Below are 18555 nucleotides of genomic sequence, written 5' to 3' on the forward strand. Positions count from 1 at the left end.
ATCTCGCGAGAACCGCTGCTCGCTGAGCGCAGCTCTCGCGCGATCGGGGAGGTGGGAAGTATCCCGGTCTGCGGGTGGGGGTGAGCCGCACAGCTCCTGTCGCTGTCGCGGCTTCCGGTGCTAGGTGGAGGGAAGGAAGGAGGGAGCCGGGGAGCGGGGCCGGGGGAGCAGCCGCGCTGAAATCGGCTGGGAGAGCCGGAGGGAGCGGAGCTAGAGCCGAGCGGAACCTGCAGTAACGGAGGCGGCGGCCGCAGCGGCGGAGTCGGGAGCAGGAACAGGTGAGGGGCTGGGGAAGGAAGGCGGGTCCCAGTAGAGGAGAGGCTCAGGGTGGGGGCTGAAGAGATAGAGCCCCCCCCCCTACAACGCCCGGCACTGCCCGGCATGGGGCGGTGTGGTCCTTCCCACCCAAGAGCTCCGAGAGGGGGCGCGGGGCCAGCCTCACCCCTGCTCCCGCATTTGAAGGACGCGGAGCTGGGGTGGGGGTGGGGGTGAGGGGCACACACGGATTTGTCCTCCGCCTCGCGCAAGGGGGCGACCTGGACTGCAGTTAGGTTCCCCTCGCCTGCGGGAGGTGGGTTTTTGAGGGGTCGGGGTTGAAGGGGAAGAAAGCAGTCCAGGGAGAGGTGATGCGGGGGCGGTGATGGCTGTTTTGTATCCTTTTCCAGTTAAAGGGCTAGAAAATGCCGCTTTTTCCTACCCCCTCTCTGTTTCCACGTTAGTAATAGGAGACCAGAGAGAAGCCTTGCTGTGGTGACACCCCCTCCCCCCTCGTGGGGTAGGGGTGCGTAGGGGGTTTAGGGATTAGAGGACAGGGGAGGCTAGTGGGGCACCCCAGGGGCACTATTCTGGTGGAGGTTGTGCTTTCGGGTCTTAGGAGCCGCACGTTGGGAAGAGGGCAGCAGGTGGGGAGCGGCAGGAGGGGAGGCAGGAGGCGGGGGAGGAGATCTGATCTTGCTTGAAGAAGAGAGGTGGTGCCTTCCTCCCCCAGGCTAGGCGGGGGCGGTCTCACAGGAGGAGGGAGCATCTTGCCGCTGGCTCTGAGTTTGTGTCTTCCAATCCGCTTTCTTTCTTTAGGAAGTACCAGGATTCCCGGAACAGAAAATGGAGCCATTGCTTACACCACTGTTTGAGGGAAGGAGGGGGAGGTGGAGTTCCTTGTTAAAACGGGTCATTTGATTAGCAAAGTGGTAGCTCCTCTCTTTGGGGAGTTCCCTTCCTTCTGGGTTGTATTACTGCCGGCCTCCCTTTGGCCAGGCCTGGAGGAGTGTGGTATGTGGTTGGGAGTGAGAAGAAATAGTGAGGTCATCTGGGTGAGGGAGAAGTGTAACTTAAAGCCTGTCTCTGCTGCTGTTGGATTGGGTCGCCCCTGGTCTAGGGCATGAAAGTTTTATTGGTGGAAGATCTGCTGCAGGAGTCTGATTGCTTGAGTCAATACAAGAAGACAGAATCCAGTCTTTACTTATTTCCTTCCCTGTCCCTAGTCAGGTGGTGACAATCTTTGCTGCCATTTTGTCTTGAGTTTGTTGTTGGGGTAAGTGTCTCCACTTGCTATGACTGCAGTGAGGCAGTGAATTGGTCATTGCACATTAGACCGAGTTTAAATAACATGTCTGTAAAAGCTTAAGAAAGAAGCTGATCCATTGAGTTCATTTTTTTTCATAGAATGAATCACTGACCTTGGATTTGGCTGGGAAGGGCCCCCATGTATCACATACAGTCATGCGTGGCTTAATGTTCTGAGAAATGCTTGGTTAGGCAATTTTGTCATTGTGCAAACATCATAGAGTGTACTCACACAAACCCAGATGATATAGCCTACTACCCAGCTAGGCTATATGTTACTAATCTTATGGGATCATTGTCATAAATGTCCATCATTGATCAAAATGTTAGGTGGCACATGACTCTATTCACTTGCGTCCTGCCTCCCAGCATAGAATTATTACCTCGCATAGTCAAAATTTTTATGCACATGTCTTGCTTTTCCAAAGAGATGAAGCTTTTTGAGTGTAGGAATTGGATCTCATCTCTTGTCTCCCATAATGCCCATGCACACAGTAGGCGCTTGTGATGAATACACGGTGTGAATGGATAGAACTCAACAAGCTTTCTGACTAAAGCTTAAGAGAAAGAGAAAGGTTGACTGTCAGGGACAGTGCCTGGAGATAGCTAAGTGAGGGTACAAAGGCTAAGGGCCTTTGTAATTCAGAAGTCTTGGTCTCTCCACTTTCCTGAGAGGCACAAAACAAGGCCTGGATGATGGAAACCAAGACCCAGAGAGAATTACTAGAACAGAGTCATCATTTATCTGACATCCCCTATCTCCTGCTTCCCCACTGTGGGCAAAGAAGTCTCTCTATTAGACCTAAGTCCTTCAAAGTGTTGTCTGCAAATTGGGATCCTGGAGGTTATGGAGGAGGGAGCCAGTGTTTGTATATGGTGCCTGGCACAGAAGTGGTGCCAATGAATGGCGGCTGCTCTTATTAAACTAAATGCAAGTATAAAGGACAGCAGAGAGCAGGCTGGAAAGAGTGGAAGTGGAGTCTTAAGTGCAGGAAGGGTCATTTTGTGTTTGTTCATCTCTGCCACTCTCTTTTCCACTGGAGTCCTAATAAGAGGAAATGGACTCAGAGGACAGTGGGCGGGACTTGTTGGTTAGAAGGAGGAACTTCTGTAAGACCAGGTTTGTTAAAGCTGAGTAAATAACTGAGGGACGTTGTGGAATCTGCTGCCCATATACCCTTAGAAATGGATGCCCAGAGGCCCAGGACTCAAAGCGTGTCACTGTGTTTGGCTCTCTTCATTTTTGTTGCAGGTGAATTTAGAGGCAAAATGGTTTAGTAATTAAGAGTGTGGACCTTGGAATCAGACAAAATTGGGTTCAAATTCTGCCTTTGCTAATTACTAGTTGTATGATTTTGGTGACATTACTTGTCCTCTCTTAGCTTCATTTTCCTCATCTGTAAAAAGTGTGATGATAATAGTACCTAGGGGTCAGCCTGGTGGCGCAGTGGTTAAGTTTGCACGTTCTGCTTCGGCAGCCTGGGGTTTGGTGGTTCGGATCCCGGGCGTGGACCTATGTACCGTTTGTCAAGCCATGCTGTGGCAAACGTCCCACATATAAAGTAGAGGAGGATGGGTACGAATGTTAGCTCAGAGCCAGTCTTCCTTGGCAAAAAGAGGAGGACTGGCAGCAGATGTTAGCTAAGGGCTAATCTTCCTCAAAAAAAAAAAGTACCTACTTCGTAGTGTTGGCATGAGAATTAAATGAGATAATACATGCAAAGCACTTAGTATTGTACAAAGCACATAGTAAGCCCCAAATAAATGTTACCTGCTATTAATAATCATTATCATAATAATAATAATAATATGAGTACTCAGGGCTGCCTTAAAGGAGAGGAGGTTTACAAAAGAACAACTTGCCGCCTGAAGCGCCTGTGCAGAGGGATGATTGTTACCATGACTTTCTGTGCTGGTCGTAGGCTTATGAGCAGTGAAATCTTTTTTCAGCATCAGCCTCACAGAGGCGGCTCCTGCTGCCTGAGTGGGAGGTGAAGCTGGTGCAAGGCAGGGGCCCTGAACCGTCAACTTGGATGTAGGGTGAGGATGTGGGGGCTCAAGAATAGTGTTCATGTTAAAAAAAGTCAGCATGACTCTGAGGTAATGGTTGCCTCTTCTATAAAGGAGCACCCTGATTGACCTAGGTTGGGGATCTGGATTCCTGGGTCCTCTTATTTTGGTCTCAATCAATATTTCAGCATCCTCCATTTCCTGGGCCACTCTTTTTGTTTAGTTATATCTCCTTTAAATGTCTGCCTCTGAGTATGTTTCAGAATATACTGTACTAAAGTCCAGAGTTGTGATATCTGTGAATTCTATCTACTATACCTTTTCCAACATCTGTTGCAAATATAGGTAGGGTGCTAATAAAGCTTTTTGACAATGAAAAGACATGGAGAGCGTTCTGTGGAAAGAGTTCCACACATTTTTGAAGGCTTGGTGTTGTAGTCTGGGAAAGAACTGAGGTAGGGATTCCACGAACATGCTAGAGCTTTGTCATGAACTTCTGCAAAGGATCTGCTGCACTGTATGGACCAGAAAGGAAATGGCTCGAGATTTCAGGAATCTACTATTATCACCATAGTCCTGGAAAAAGGTGAGATGACTGAGTGTGGCAGATGTCATGGTACCTTTTAGCTCTCCCGTTACTGGTGAGAACCTGGCATAACGCTTCCTTTATGAGCTTATGTACCAGAGGGTCAAGCACGAATGTTTAAACTTCAAGATGATTTAGGATGCAGGAGAACATTTGCTTTCTGTTTCAGTGTTTTTTACCCCCTGTTCTTTTTAAAACAATCAAACCGTACCTTACGTAAAATCCTGCTTGAAGTCTAATACATAAAATGGATGAAAATGAAGCTTCTCTGATGGTGGTAGAGAGTTGGGGAGCATAATTAGACCCTCTCATATGGTTCTCCCCTTCCCCCAAGCAGCTTCTGAATCCCAGTCAAGGAACCCTAGGGCTCTGAGCACATGGATGCCACTTCTCCAGTTTGTCAGATACAGGAAAAGGATGAGAGATCGCCTCCAGAACGCTGTCCTCCTCAACCTCATAAATGTTTTGCCACCATCAGTAGAACTGTGCTCCTCAACAACAGCAGTGTCGATGACTAGCTGCAGAGCTGTCATGGTACTGGATGCTGGGGACATGAAGCATGAATAAGGCATGGTTCTTGCTGGCGAGGGGCTCATAGTCTAGTGAAGTACTTCCCACACCTTTTCCCATTGTGGCATACACAGAAAATGGTAACAGTGACACAGACGTAGCTGCTTGTGACATGAGATGATTGGCCCAAGGGCTCTAGCCACCCTAAGCCCTGCCTAGCTATCCAGTACTAATGGGATCAGTATCTCCAACTGACCTGCAATGCATTAAAGGCACATAATTTGGGAAGTTCCAGCTCTGCAAGGAGAAACAGATAAAAGTGAATAAAACACTGTGGTAAGTCCTAGGGTAGAAGTGTATTTGAGGTACTGAGGGATCACAGATGGCTCTTATTCCCTAAGGTAGGCAGTTTGCTGTCTTCTGTATCCTTAGCTGCTCTATGATGGTTGGCTTTGTCCAAATCATGGCTTCCTGTTTCATCTGTTCACTGGCAGCTCTATCTTGACCTGTGCAGTGGGACTAGATTTGGGCAAAGGTTTGTTAGGGTTTTAGGCTGACTACTGATGGAATTTCAGTGATTTTGTAATTGGGAAAGTATAGTGTTCTAGATATCCAAGGCTATAGATGTGGGCATTGGAGCAGCCATCAAATGTCAGGAGTGGAAACAGTGGTAAGCTGGTCAGATTCTAAGAATAGGGGAAGCTGAAATCTTTGGTTAGAGGGCAGTGCCACAGAACGTTCCAAAGAAACAAATGAGTCTAGTTTTTATCTGGTCACTGTTTTATCTGGCTAGGCCTATGTATTCTAAAACAGATCTGATGCTCTGTTCTGACTCATTTGCTGAGGGTTGTCTTTGGGAAAAGCCACACCCTTCCCAGGTCTTTGGGTTTTGGTCAGGACAGTTTAAGATCCTTCTTTGCTTGATAATGTGGCCTCCTTCAGATTATCCTCTACTAGAGTTGTCTTCTCAGACTCGAAGGGAAACTGGCAAAAGGATTCTGGTCTGGGCCTAAACACTGCTAATTGAGTTAAGTGGAGTCTAATTTTAGTTAGGTATGTTTTAATTTATAACAAGGCCATCATTGATTGTCTAATAGCTAAGTTCAATGGGTGTCTTTCAGGCCTTTCAAAAGCCTTTGACCCTCCTTCCTTTTTTTTTTTTTTTTTTTCTTGCTGAAAAAGATTAGCCCTGTGCTAACACCTGTGCCAGTCTTACTGCACTTTATATGTGGGATGCCACCATTTCATGGCTGATGAATGGCATAGGTCTGCACCCGGGATCCAAACCCATGAACCCAGGCTGCTGAAGCGGAGTGCCAAACTTAACCACTATGCCATGGGGCTGGCCCCCTCCTTCCTTTTTTAAATTTTTTTTTTTTTTTGAGGAAGATTAGCCCTGAGCTAATATCTGCCACCAATCCTCTTTTTTGCTGAGGAAGATTGGCCCTGAGCTAACATCCATGCCCACCTTCCTCCACTTTATATATGGGATACCTGCCACAGCATGGCTTGATAAGTGGTACATAGGTCTGCACGCAGGATCTGAACTGGCGAATCCTAGGCTGCCAAAGCGGAATGTGGGAACTTAAGTGCTGTACCACTGGGCCGGCCCCTCCTTTGTAAAGTTTTTTAAAATTGAATTGAATTGAATTTTTTTGGTGAGGAAGATTGGCCCTGAGCTAACCACTGTGGAAACCTTCCTCTATTTTATTTTGTAGGTGGGATGCCACAACAGCATGGCTTGATGAGCAGTGTATAGGTCCACGCCCAGGATCCGAACCTGCAAACCCTGGGCCACCAAAGCGGAGCACACAAACTTAACCACTAAGTCACCCGGCTGGCCCCCTCCTCCCTTTTTTAATGTTCTTTCTTCATTGGTGTCTATAGTGTCTTATTCTCTTGATTTCCTTTCTACCCCTCTGGTTGCTTCCAGAAGACTGGCCCTGAGCTAGCATCTGCGCCCATCTTCCTCTACTTTATATGTGGGATGTCTGCCACAGCATGGCTTGACTAACCGTGCATAGGTCCGCGCCTGGGGTCCAAACTGGCAAACCCTGGGCCACCGAAGTAGAGCATGCGAACTTAACCGCTATGTCACTGGGCCAGTCCCTGTCTCTGGTTGCTTCTTACTCTCTTTCCTGGCCTTTTTTGCCCACTGCTTTCAATGTTGATGTGCCCCAGGTTTCTGCCTTTGGCCTTTTCTCCTGTCCCACTATACACACTCTCCCTAGATATATCAGTTAGGATGTATCAGTTGCAAAAGATAGAAAACACACTTGTGGCTCAAACAATAAGGATTTATTAAGGCAGTAACGAGAAGTCCAGGTGAAATAAGCCAGACACCAAAGGACAAATATTGTATGATTCTACTTATATGAGGTACCTAGAATAGTCAAATTCATAAAAAAAGAAAGTAGAATGGTGGTTACCAGGGGCTGGAGCTAAGAGGGAATGGGAGTTATTGTTTAATAGGTACAGAGTTTCAGTTTGGAAAGATGAAAGAGTTCTAGAAATGGATGGTGGTGATGGTTGCACAACAGTGTGAATGTACTTCATACCACTGAGCTGTACACTTAAAAATGGTGAAAATGGTAAATTTTATGTTATGTATGTTTTACCACACACACACCCCCCCCACCCCAAGATCTAGGGATAGAACACTTTGGGTTTTTTTTACTCTGCCAGTTTGGCAGTATTATTAAGGACCCAAGTTTTCTCCATTTTTCTGCTCTGACATCCTAGAGTTCTTCTGTCTGTCTCTTCATGATCTCAAGATTACTCCAGCATCTCATCTTTCTACACCAATATCCAAAGGCTAGACAAGAGAATATTCCCATATCTTTTTTAAAGATTGAGGAAAACTTTCCCATATGCTCCCAGCAGACATTCCCCACATCTTATTGGCTAGAATTAGTACATGACCATTTGTGACTCAGTCACTGGCCAGGGAAATGGAATGCCCACATCCCTTAGGCTGATCAGTTTTCATACCCTAAGGCTGGGGAAGGGTATCTCATACCCTGCCATCTGAACAAATTAGGGGTTCTGTAGAAGAAAGAAAGGAAAGAGTGGCTGTTTGGGCAGGCAGCTGGCAACTGCTGCCATCTTGGATCATCTTGGTTCCTCTTAGGACTTCAGTTACTACCTGTACAGATGATTCCCAAATACCCAGCCTAGAGTTTTCTCTTGAGCTTCATACCTTAGCACCTCAAAATCAGTATTTAATCTAAAGACAAATATCTTCACTCTCAGATCTGTTCCTCTTGTATTTCCTGTCTAAAGAAGTACCACTGAATCACCCAGGCCAGGAGCCTGGGGATCATATTTGAGTCTTCTACTCTTCCTTCCTACATTTAATCAATCATTAAATCTTGGGATTCTACTATTCTGATGTTTCAAATCTGTCCTCTCTACTGCTGCCTCTGGTTAAGAACTTTTGATTTCTCATCTGTATTACTGTACCTCCCAAGTGGTCTCTCAGCCTCCAGTCTTTCCTCCTCTTAATTTATTCCCTAAACTGCTGCCATAATGGTCTTTCTAAGGCACACGTCAGGTCATGTTACTCAGTGTGGCCTTTGAAACCCTTCATGATCCAGCCCCTGCTTATCTCTCCAACCTCATCACTTCTTTTTCCCACCATGTTGCATCCAAATAAACTTCCTTCCAGTTTCGCCTGGCTTTGGCTAGTAAAGCATGCTGTCCCTAACTCAAATCTTTATGCCTTTGCACATGCTGTTCCTTCTTCCCTATTGCCTCTTTATTGTCTGGTTACTTCCCATTCTTCCTTCAGGAGTTAGATCAGGTGCGACCTGAGAATCATTTCTGGAAATCATCCTTCACCCCCAAGTCTTGATTAACGGCTCCAGCTTTCTATCCCCATAATACTGTGTGCTCAGGGCACTCTTATCCTCATGCTGTTTTGTAGTCCTCTGTTTCCTAGTCTTTCTCTCCCGTTGACTGAGTTTCATGAAGGCAGAAACTCCTCCTCTCTGTATCCTTCGTTCAGTGTTCTCAAATGTTTAATGAATGGATGGAAGCTGACATTAGAAGCTGTTTCTTGGCTTGGGAAATCTTTGAGTCCAATAGAAGTCATTGAGATACTAATCTAGGAGTTCTTGTGTGCTGATTACAGTACTCCTGAGACAAAAACTTGGAAACTTTACAGGGGTCACAAGCCAACTGCACTAAGGAAACTAAATACAGGCAGACCCTGCTTTTTTTTCCTTAAATTTTATTGGTCTGCTTCATTGGCTGTGCTGAAAATAGTGTCTCTATTAGTGATATCTCAATTTGAAAGTTATCTGGGAACAAAGGTGCTTTTAGTGCACCCTGTCTGGCAGCAGACTGTTTGGGAAGACTCTGGTCTTCCTTTCCCTGGACCCACGCGGTGTGAAGAGGAAGAGGTGGTGCCAGATCAGGAGTCCCCTCAGTAGTGTCTCAGGACACACAGCCAGTGGAGTCAGAGGGGGACAGTGTGTGTGGCGGACTGAGCTGTGACTCTCAGAATCACCTGGAGAGTAAGGCAGGCATGTTCCTGCAACACATACAACCCAGGACGGCTGAGCAGTCAGTTACAGCAATATCAGCCTCTGCTGGGAGGTGCTTGTGGGAGGGTGGGGTTGGAGGCAGTAAGTGGTCCTCAGGACATCTTCACATGAAGCTTAAATCAGCCAATGCGCTTGATTGAACTCCTGCAGTGTCCCACACATATTGTACTGGAACATTTTTAGCGTTCCTGTTGTTATTTTTGTCACTGATAACAAAGTTTCTGACTGTAAAATAGAATGTTGAGATAACCTCTTTGTTAATAGAGATATTACTGTATTCCATTTTTCATCTTGAGCCACACCTTCAGTTTTAACTGCTGATTCCTGTTTTCCACCAGCCCATGGAACCCTGGCATTTTGCCCTGTCGACACAGGAGTGACATCTGTGGTGAAAGAGAGTAACTGTAGGCTATACAGTATGTAGGGAAACAAGCCAGGGTTGGTTTGTTTGTTTGCCCTTCTGCCTCCCAGAGCTTTTTCTAGGAATGCATTATGGTGAAAGTGAGAATTAGCTATATAGCCAAAGATTTCTGTTCATGGCACAAAGCTGAAAGTTGCCACCATCCTGGTGGTAGGGGCAACGTGCTCTCTGGTAATAGGGACAGAGAAAGCCAACATGCCCTTTGAGATATTTATCTGAGTCAATCAATGCTCATCCTGATTATATTAAAAAGGAATCATAATGTCCATTTATTTCAAGGCCCTGGGCTGCCCTAGGGGACCCACGGTAACCACTTGGATATTTCGTTACTTACCATCAGCAACATTGCGTATTAAATGGCGAGAGAAAATTCCACCAATTTTAGTCGTCTAGTCTTTTCATGGTGTTCCCAAACCAGTCTTGGGTTAGATATGTGTGGAAAATGGCCAAGAATTGACAGGATATCTAAGCAACCATCTGTGCATTACACAGAGATACCAGGTACTGCTAGGACAGAAGAAATGATATAAGGACATCCTCAGATGAGGCTTAAATCAGCCAGTGTGCTTGATTGAACTCCTACAGTGGGCTTGGCACTGGGGGTGAGGACAGATCCAAAATAAATAGAAGGCATAGTCCTTGCCCATGGAGAATACACAGTTAAGTGGAGAGACAGTAAATGTTACAGACTTATAAGAAAGTAAAAGGCTCCACAAGGTAGTAAGTGCAACATGAGTGTTTGAGATAATTCAGGGGCCTTGATGCAGCATGCCAGGAAATAGAAATGAGTGTAACACTGGGATCAGCTTTTGAACCAAGACTTTAGCATGATAGCTTAGCAAAGAAGCAAACGAAAGGACAATGTATGCATGTTCTGGGGCAAGGGATATTTTTCAGCCACTGCTGTACTCAGGGTTGTAATCGTTTAGTCAGCAATAGTTCCAGTCATGAAGGAAAGCAAGATAAATGTGTGGTATAAATTCAGTTCAGAATCTAGACCAAAGCCCATTACCTAAGTTTTAAAGCAAAGTATCTGGAGCTGAAGGAGAGGACACCTAATCAGGAGACATGATAAAGACTAGGAAGACTTGGGGAAAGTATGAATTTCTGGAGGTGATGGTGGCAGAACCAGAAGTCTGACTACCACAGATTGCCAAGGTTGATGGGATCTGATCTTACTAGCTAGGCAGGTGTTCCCTCCTGCCTCAGGGATCCTCCGGAATCTGTCTGCCTGGGTGGGTTGTGGCAGGATGGGCAGAGAGGATGGCTAGTGGGCGACTTGGCTGAAGATGAGCCCTAAGGGTGCGCCAGGTCCTCTCCCTGGGGTGTGAGCCCTTTGGGTCAAGGGCAGGGCTCATCTGAGGAACCTACCGGGAGCACCACGCCTGGCTCATTAGTGGATGTCTGGGGAGGCCTTTGAAGATGAAACACTCCTTAAGCACTCATTGTTTCTGTTTTTTGGACAAACTAGTACTTTGGTCTCCAGGGGCTGTTGATCTGGCTCTTTGTACTAGTCTGGAATTTGCTGCAAACTGAGGAGAGTAGGAAAAAAACAAGCAAATCTGGAATAGTTTTTGAAAAAACCACTAAACTCCCACCAAACCCCCATGCTTTAGCTTGTAAATAGGATTCCTCCCCATCCACCTTTCACATTCTTGGGTTTGGGTGCACTCTGTCTTGACCTGTTCCTTCGCCTGCTGGGTTTGGGGTGTGTATGTGTCTCTGGTTCCCAGACTCTATAGAGGATGCCAGCAGCTGGCATATGGCGATTGCTGAATAAGCTGCCCACTGACGCACGTCTCCCGCAGGCACAGAGAACTGGCTGGCACGGATGATTCTGAACCCCCATTTCATTGTTGTTTCAAAGACACATTTCTGTGCCTATCCTCTGCCATAGAGAAGGGAGGGAAGAAGAGAGGGAACGAATGACTCTATGGTTCTGTCTGTTGAGGGTAATGGGTGAGGTGGGCAGGTAGGCATTTTGTACCTTCCCAGTGGCTCTTAGTGCTCCTTTCATTTTTTCAGCAGGTATTTGTTAAGTGCCTACTATGTACCAGACATAAGCTTGCAGTGTGAGGGAGCTATAGTGAGGTCTGTAGAGACCCTGGGAGTCAGTTCAGTTATTCGACTGCTGTGCCAGGCACTCTTCAAGGTACTGGGAACACAGCAGTGAATAAAATAGATAAGGAGCTGACATTATAGTAGGAGGAGAAAAACAATACAGCAAGAAACAAATATGTAATGTGTCAGATGGTGATAAATGCTAAGAAGAAAAGTAAAATGGGATTAAAAGGGTAGAGAATCGGGGGTGGTGGTGTGTGTGTGTGTTATCGGTGGTTATGGAAGGTCTCTTTGATAAGGTGACATTTGAACAGACACCTGAAGGAAGTGAGGGAGTAATCCATGAAGGTTATCTGGGAGGGGAGAATTCCAGGCAGAGAGGGAATAGCAAGTATAAAAGGTTTGAGGCAGGAAAGTGTTGAGGAATTGAAGTGGAGTAAGCAAAGGAGGGGAGAGTAGTAGGAAATCTGATGAGAGAAGCAGGGAGAATGCAGACCATGCAGGACCTCGTAGGCCATGGTATGGCTCTGAGTTTTCCTGAAAGGGAGATATGAAGCCAAGAGAGGGTTTTGAACAGAGGAACAACATGACCTGATTTGGGGTTTAAAATCAGTCTGGCTGCTATCTGGAGAATAGACTGAGGGGGCTTAGGTAAGAGGCAGGGGATGAGGTGACTGCCTTATTGTGAGTGACCATGTGGAGCAGCTGTCCTTGGATGGGCCACAGCAAGCCTGGGATTTACCTGGCTGAGGAATGAGGGGTAGAGTCTCCTCACCCCACCTCCCAACTCTTAGCACACTGTTGTATGCACAAAACACGACTTTCGCAGCCAGCATTTTACAAAGTGGAAAGCATCAGCCTCTTTCAGGAGTGCTGCTTTCTTATTTCTTCCTCATTAATTTTGGTGTGTGGAAGGAAGGTGAAATTGCAGAAATATAGAAAGGGAGGAAGCCGACTCTCTTGAGCATAAACCTTGGGAACCTGGCAAGCCTGAACCTTGTCAGGAGTCAAAAGGAGCCACTCCTCATTCCACTCCCTCTCCCACCCTTTCCAGAAGTCTCAGGGTAAGGTTGGGGGAGGAAGGGGCATTAATGATCTTGCAGTGCCTTGGGGTATAGTGTAGAATGTCAGAACCAAAGGGACTTTAGAAATCATCTAGTTCAGCCCCCTCCAGTTACAGGTGCAGATATGGACAGATGAAATAACTTGGCTGAAGTCACATGAGTAGATTACTGGCAGAGCAGGGGTCCTTAGTGTTCACTGCTTTGTCTCTGCTCCCAAAGGTTCAGAATGTATCTGAGTGGGCCTTGATCTTCATAGTTCCCCCAGGCTTTTAGTTTGTCATGAATGAATTCTAGCCATGACTTTGACAAATCCAGTTTACATGAAATCCTGACAAGCAGATGATGATAGTGAGTTTACATTTCTTTGCCTAGGATCAAGTCCTCCATACCAGGGACCAGGCCAAAACCAGACTGCCACTGCCCCCACTTGGGCCCTACTGTCCTCAGAAAGCAGCCACCGTGATCATGGGTAATATCTTTGGAAACCTTCTCAAGAGCCTGATTGGGAAGAAGGAGATGCGCATCCTGATGGTGGGCCTGGATGCCGCAGGAAAGACCACCATCCTGTATAAGCTGAAACTGGGGGAGATCGTCACGACCATCCCCACCATTGGTAAGGGCACAGCTTGGATGCAGGCTTCCATGCTGACAGCTGAGCTGGGCAGGGGGCCTATTCCTAGATCCCCCACCTGGCCACCAGACAAGTCCCTGCAATTTGTGGGGTTCAAGAAAGGATGGTTATTTAGATTACTAGCAGGTGCTGGGGCTGCCGTTTGCCCACCTACCCTGGCCCTCTCTGATGCGGGAACTTCCGCAGCCTGGCACTCAACAGTTGCCCTCAGGCACTGAGCTGGTTTGTTCTTTGTGTTGTTTGGAAAGCAGGTGAAGGGCTTTGATGTTCCTGCCAGAGGCCTGGAATTGCTTCAGTTTAGATCCTTGGTGGCCCTGATCCTGGTTAAGACCTGCCTGTGGGAGAGAGAATCTTTGCCTTGTAGATAGGGCTCGAGATCATCATTGTCAGCTGATTCTGCATTTGGGGCTCCAGGACTATAGCTCACTTCTTTTTCTTCACTCTGCCTCGCAGACTCAAGTGGCCAAGGTACAAGAGTGGGGCTGAGTCATTTCTTTGCAGGAGGGAGAGTCAAAGACAGAGAGAATGAGTGGGGAAGATTGGCTCACGTTACCCACATGATTGTGAACCTCTGATGTTCTCCTCATCCTCTTCCCCTTCTCTTAGATTTTCTTTTTGGCATTTAGGCTACTAAGTCAGGAACACCAGGTCTGAGGAAGCCTTAGTTTGCTTTCCCTGGATAGAATCTTGGCCACAGCTGAGGGAAACAGAAACAAACCCAGTGGGGCATCCTTTGCAGACCTAGTGTTTGAGGCCAAGTGGCCATTGTTTTTTCCAAAGGGTTCAACGTGGAGACAGTGGAGTACAAGAACATCAGCTTCACAGTTTGGGATGTGGGTGGCCAGGACAAGATTCGGCCTCTCTGGAGACACTACTTCCAGAACACCCAAGGTATGGCATATAAATTGCCCGGGGACTGGCCTGGGTTGGTTGGGTGTGAGCAGAGTGTGGCTGTCATTCTTGATTATGGGCAGCCAACCCTTGCACTGCTGCAGCTCCTAGAGGTGGGAGAAAAGGAGGAAAGGGAGGGTATGAGGAGGGTATTGTCTTTGGTGCTGGGGGAGGGGAGTTCATCTGTCATCTCTGTGTAGCCCGTGCTCTGCCTTCCTAGGGTTGATATTTGTGGTCGACAGCAATGATCGGGAGCGAGTAAATGAGGCCCGGGAGGAGCTGATGAGGATGTTGGCAGAGGATGAGCTCCGGGATGCTGTGCTCCTTGTCTTTGCAAACAAACAGGTGAGACTTCTCCCTACCCCTGGATTTAAGAGAGGGTGACCTGGCCGTGGAAACCATGGGGCCTTGGTGCTTATTGTATGGGAAGCCCCATGACTGTGCTCTCAATTTTGGAAGTGTGGGAAATATGATTAGTTGGCTTGTTTATGCTCCTCTTCCTGTCCCCCACCGCAGCTTTAATTAGCAACATTTCTGTCCTCAGGCATTGCTGTGGTAGATACATCACCTCAAACCCTCTTTCATCTTTCCTGTTGTCCACTTTAGTGGAACTGCCCTCACTTCTACAGTCTGACAGACCTGATTCTTTGCCCAGCTTGAATCACCTTCCACTTCCCTACTAGCCATGCGTTTGGTATCCAGCTCGCCAGTGGAATGACCTTTAGAGCCTTGGATAGGAGGTTCTAGGATGACTAGATCCAAAGCAGTTCCTTAGGATCTTATTCTGGGTTCCTCCAGTGAAGGAGGAGGAGAGGGTGCTGGTGCACATCTTTTTGGTAGATGGGTGCGCTAGAAGTCTTTGAAAGATCCTGAGGCTCCTTTTTTTGTCTCTCCCTTGTGTTCCAGGATTTGCCTAATGCTATGAACGCTGCCGAGATTACAGACAAGTTGGGCCTGCATTCCCTGCGTCACCGCAACTGGTACATTCAAGCCACCTGTGCCACCAGCGGGGACGGGCTGTACGAAGGCCTGGACTGGCTGGCCAATCAGCTCAAAAACAAGAAGTGAGAGCCAGGCAGCCCTGTCTGACCGCCCTACCCACCCCTGACACATCTACTATCTCCCTGCCCCAGCCCCAGCCCTTTCTTCCCATTGCCATTGTGGCCAGGGCCCGGGTATCATGTCCGCATGCCCAACAAGAGCCTTGCCTCCCCTGCCTCGCCTCCTCTCCCCTGTCCATACCAGTCCCCAGTTGCTGTCTTGATGATGAATCATTCCAATTTACCAGATTTAAAACAAAAACAAAGTTGTTATGGTTTCATGGGGTAGCCCTCCCCCTGCCCCCCTACAATCCTCTGGAGTTTGGGAGGTGGGGTGGGGTATTCTCTCCGTTTGCTTTGTTTGGCTCTGGTTGCTGTGCTCTTGGCATCTAAGTCCCTTCCCTCTCCCCACAGGCCCCTCTCCTCCCTGTCTTCCTTTCCTTCCCCACCTTCTCCCTGTTCTACATGGAAATTGCACGGGCCTCTCTGTGTGTGCGTGCATGTGTGCGTGTGTATATACATCTATAGAGAGATATATATGTGGGGGCCAGGGAGAAGGGTGGAGGGGGTGGAGTGCAGCTCAGGGCTTGCAGCCAGGACACTGCCCACTCTAGCCTATCATCTGCCCCTCTCATGGTGGTGAGATAAAGGGTTGAAGGTAGAGGGAAGGCTGCCCCAGTCTTGCACTGGTTCTTCTCCTCTCTGCAGGTAGGTTTTCCTGGATGATAGGACAGGTGATGGATTTTCCACCATTTTCCCTGTATCCCTCTTTCCATTCTACTTAGGGCAGGAGGGTGGCATTTATCTCTAGAGGAGTGTTCCCAAGGAGATGCCATTCTGCCCTGCCTTGTTAGTGGGGAGGAGAGAGGAACCCACTCAGTCTTAATCAGCCCAGAGTGTTCAATTGATCCTCCCCCTCATCCTTAGATCTGTTCCTCAGGAGCTTGAGGGGGTGGTGGGGTGGGGATAGCAAGACCAAGGGTGTGTTTGGGACCCAGGGCACTGAGGGGAGGGCCTCAGGTTTTCCATCTTCATCCTCTTGTTATTAGAAGGTGAGGTTCAGATCAGTCCTATTCCTGCCTTCCCATGCCCCCTCCCCCTTGTCTTCTGGTCTTGGGGGCTGGGTGGTTCATCTGTCCTTTGTCAGAAGTTTCCTCACCCTAGTAGTCCTCCTGGCCTGACCAGGGCTGGCTGGGTGGTTTAATGGGGAGCAAGGGAGTGGGTGTGACATAGCAGACCTCAGCATCAGTCCCCCTTTTCTCTAGTTCTCTCTTTCTAGTCCAGGATGTGCTGAAGAATGAAAATTTCCTATTCTGTTTCCAGACCCTCAGACCATCCTGCTGTCTTTCCCTCCTCCATCCCAATAGCTTTCCCTTGCCCTCTTCACCTACTTCCCCTAAATGGATCTATGCTTACAGTGTGGGAAATAGAATTCTGTAGTGGTTGTTGGTGCTGGTGGGATGCAGTGGTCTTCAGGGTCCTCCCCCCATTGATAAGAAGTTGTTCAGAAGCTGCTGCTACTACATCTCTCTGTCTACAGGGGGCTCTTGTCCCTGAGATCTTGGCCTGGGTCCTGACTTCTGCGGTTTCTGTGAAGCCGTGCCTTTTCTATGGGCTCCTGTGTGTGCTGGCTGTGCCCTGAGCTCCAAGATGGCCGCCCATAACCTTTCTGCTAAGGTCAGGGCCCAGAGCCCCCAAAGCATAACTGAGGGACCCCTTCCCAGAAGGGCTGTCCCAAGCCCCATCCTATGGGGCCAGGCTTCCTGCTAACCCTGTCTACAACAGGCAGATCAGTACCCCCCACCCCACCCCAGACTGAACTGTGAAAGAGAGGTTCCAGGGGTGTCTCCCTTAGTGCCAGTTCCTTAGTGATGTGTTACTTACCCAAGATGCAGTGGGTGTGTGCAGGTCTTTTGCTCTCTAGGCCTTTCCATGTGTGTGGGTGTGTGTTTGTGTGTTTGTGTTTGTTGGCAGGGGGAGGGAGGTGCTGGAGCTTCTATTTCATTTTAACATGTATTCACTCCCCTGACCCCACAAATGCTTCCCTCCACACTTTTTCCTTGCCTCTGTCTCTATTTCCTCAGATTTTTTTGCTCCTGCTCCTGTTGCCTCTCCCTCCCTGAACTTTTTCCTTTGCCTTCTCAACTCATTCACTGCTGTTGCCCGTTTGTCTCTCCTTTGTTTCTTTCCTACTTAGGATTCCCGACTCTGTATCCTTGTGGTTGGGGAGGACTTTGCCTCTTCAGCTTCATTCCTTCTCTAACTCTCCCTAGTTAATGCCGGTCCCAAATAGGTTTTCCTTATTTTAGGCCAACCCCCACCTCGTTTTGGGGGCTCCAGGGACCAATGGGGCTGAGGGTGTTAGGAAGTAGCCTTGGAGGTGGCCTTGGTGCTGCTCAAGGATCTGTCCAGCAGGGGGCAGTAAGTGGTCTTGGTAGTATCCCTGGCTGCTAGGTCCTTGGCAGGGGTGGCCCCTTCTACATTCCCATTCACCTAAAAGCTTTTTTGGGGATTGGGTGTTTGGTTCCATTTCTGCCTACTCCCTCCCCTAGTCTCCTCGGGTAGGTTTAATTTTATGCTTTCCTTTGTTCCAGCCTTTCTTCTCCCTGGGGATTCCTCCTCTCCCCACGCCCCCCACGTTTGTGGTGTTATAGTGGTAACTGCAGTTCTGAACTGGTTTTTCTCTTCTTTTTTCCTCTTCTGGAATGTAGACTGTATATGTTTAGTAACTCACCTTCTCTCTCCTTGCTCAATATGTGGGATACGCGATGACTGTGACCCTGGTTGGAAATTAAACTTGTTTTATGCAGCTTTGGAGCAGACCTTCATCCTTGATGTGCAGCAGCCATGGGACAGTGGTTTAACGGTGAGGGTAGTTCTGTCTCTGGTCCCTCTCTCTAGACTGCTCCTTCTCTCAGCAGAGGGGTAAAGAGTACATGTGACTCGTGGGTAGTGAGGTCGTTGAGGAACTTAGGCTCATCTCCACACTGCTTACTACTTCCCGTCATACCCCAGAGGGGAGCCAAAATGAATTGGGCACCAGAGCGTGAGGGCATCATGTCTTTGCTCCTCTAGTTCTAAAGGGTTTAACCCTGAATTTAGCCGTATTTATCACCTGTTGGTAGACATTAGGGACTTCAGTGGCTAGAGGACCCTGAGCTTGGAGTGCCCCACACTGCCTCCACTCAGATCTCCCCAGCCCTGTGCATCAGGTGTTTCTAGTTGGAACAG

The 18555-nt window shown here is 48.0% G+C and overlaps 1 protein-coding gene across 1 annotated transcript; it reads left to right on the plus strand.

The window, feature by feature from the left end:
* Positions 1-87: 87 nt before the first annotated feature.
* ARF3 (ADP ribosylation factor 3) lies at positions 88-18133 on the plus strand. The gene is made up of 5 exons (XM_046666346.1): positions 88-278; positions 13135-13375; positions 14174-14284; positions 14505-14629; positions 15191-18133. Exons 2-5 carry the CDS (start codon positions 13228-13230, stop codon positions 15350-15352), a joined length of 546 nt encoding a protein of 181 aa, XP_046522302.1. The 5' UTR covers positions 88-278; positions 13135-13227; the 3' UTR covers positions 15353-18133.
* Positions 18134-18555: the final 422 nt, after the last annotated feature.

Source organism: Equus quagga, chromosome 1 (genome assembly GCF_021613505.1).
Source record: "Equus quagga isolate Etosha38 chromosome 1, UCLA_HA_Equagga_1.0, whole genome shotgun sequence".
NCBI classification, from domain to species: domain Eukaryota; kingdom Metazoa; phylum Chordata; class Mammalia; order Perissodactyla; family Equidae; genus Equus; species Equus quagga.

Bases quoted from the DNA above. Each gene is read 5' to 3' on its own strand.
- ARF3 (XM_046666346.1), top strand. From the start codon at position 13,228: ATGGGTAATATCTTTGGAAACCTTCTCAAGAGCCTGATTGGGAAGAAG. The intron at 13,376-14,173 runs GTAAGGGCACAG...TTTTTTCCAAAG, and splicing joins CACGACCATCCCCACCATTG to GGTTCAACGTGGAGACAGTG. The intron at 14,630-15,190 runs GTGAGACTTCTC...CTTGTGTTCCAG, and splicing joins TTGTCTTTGCAAACAAACAG to GATTTGCCTAATGCTATGAA.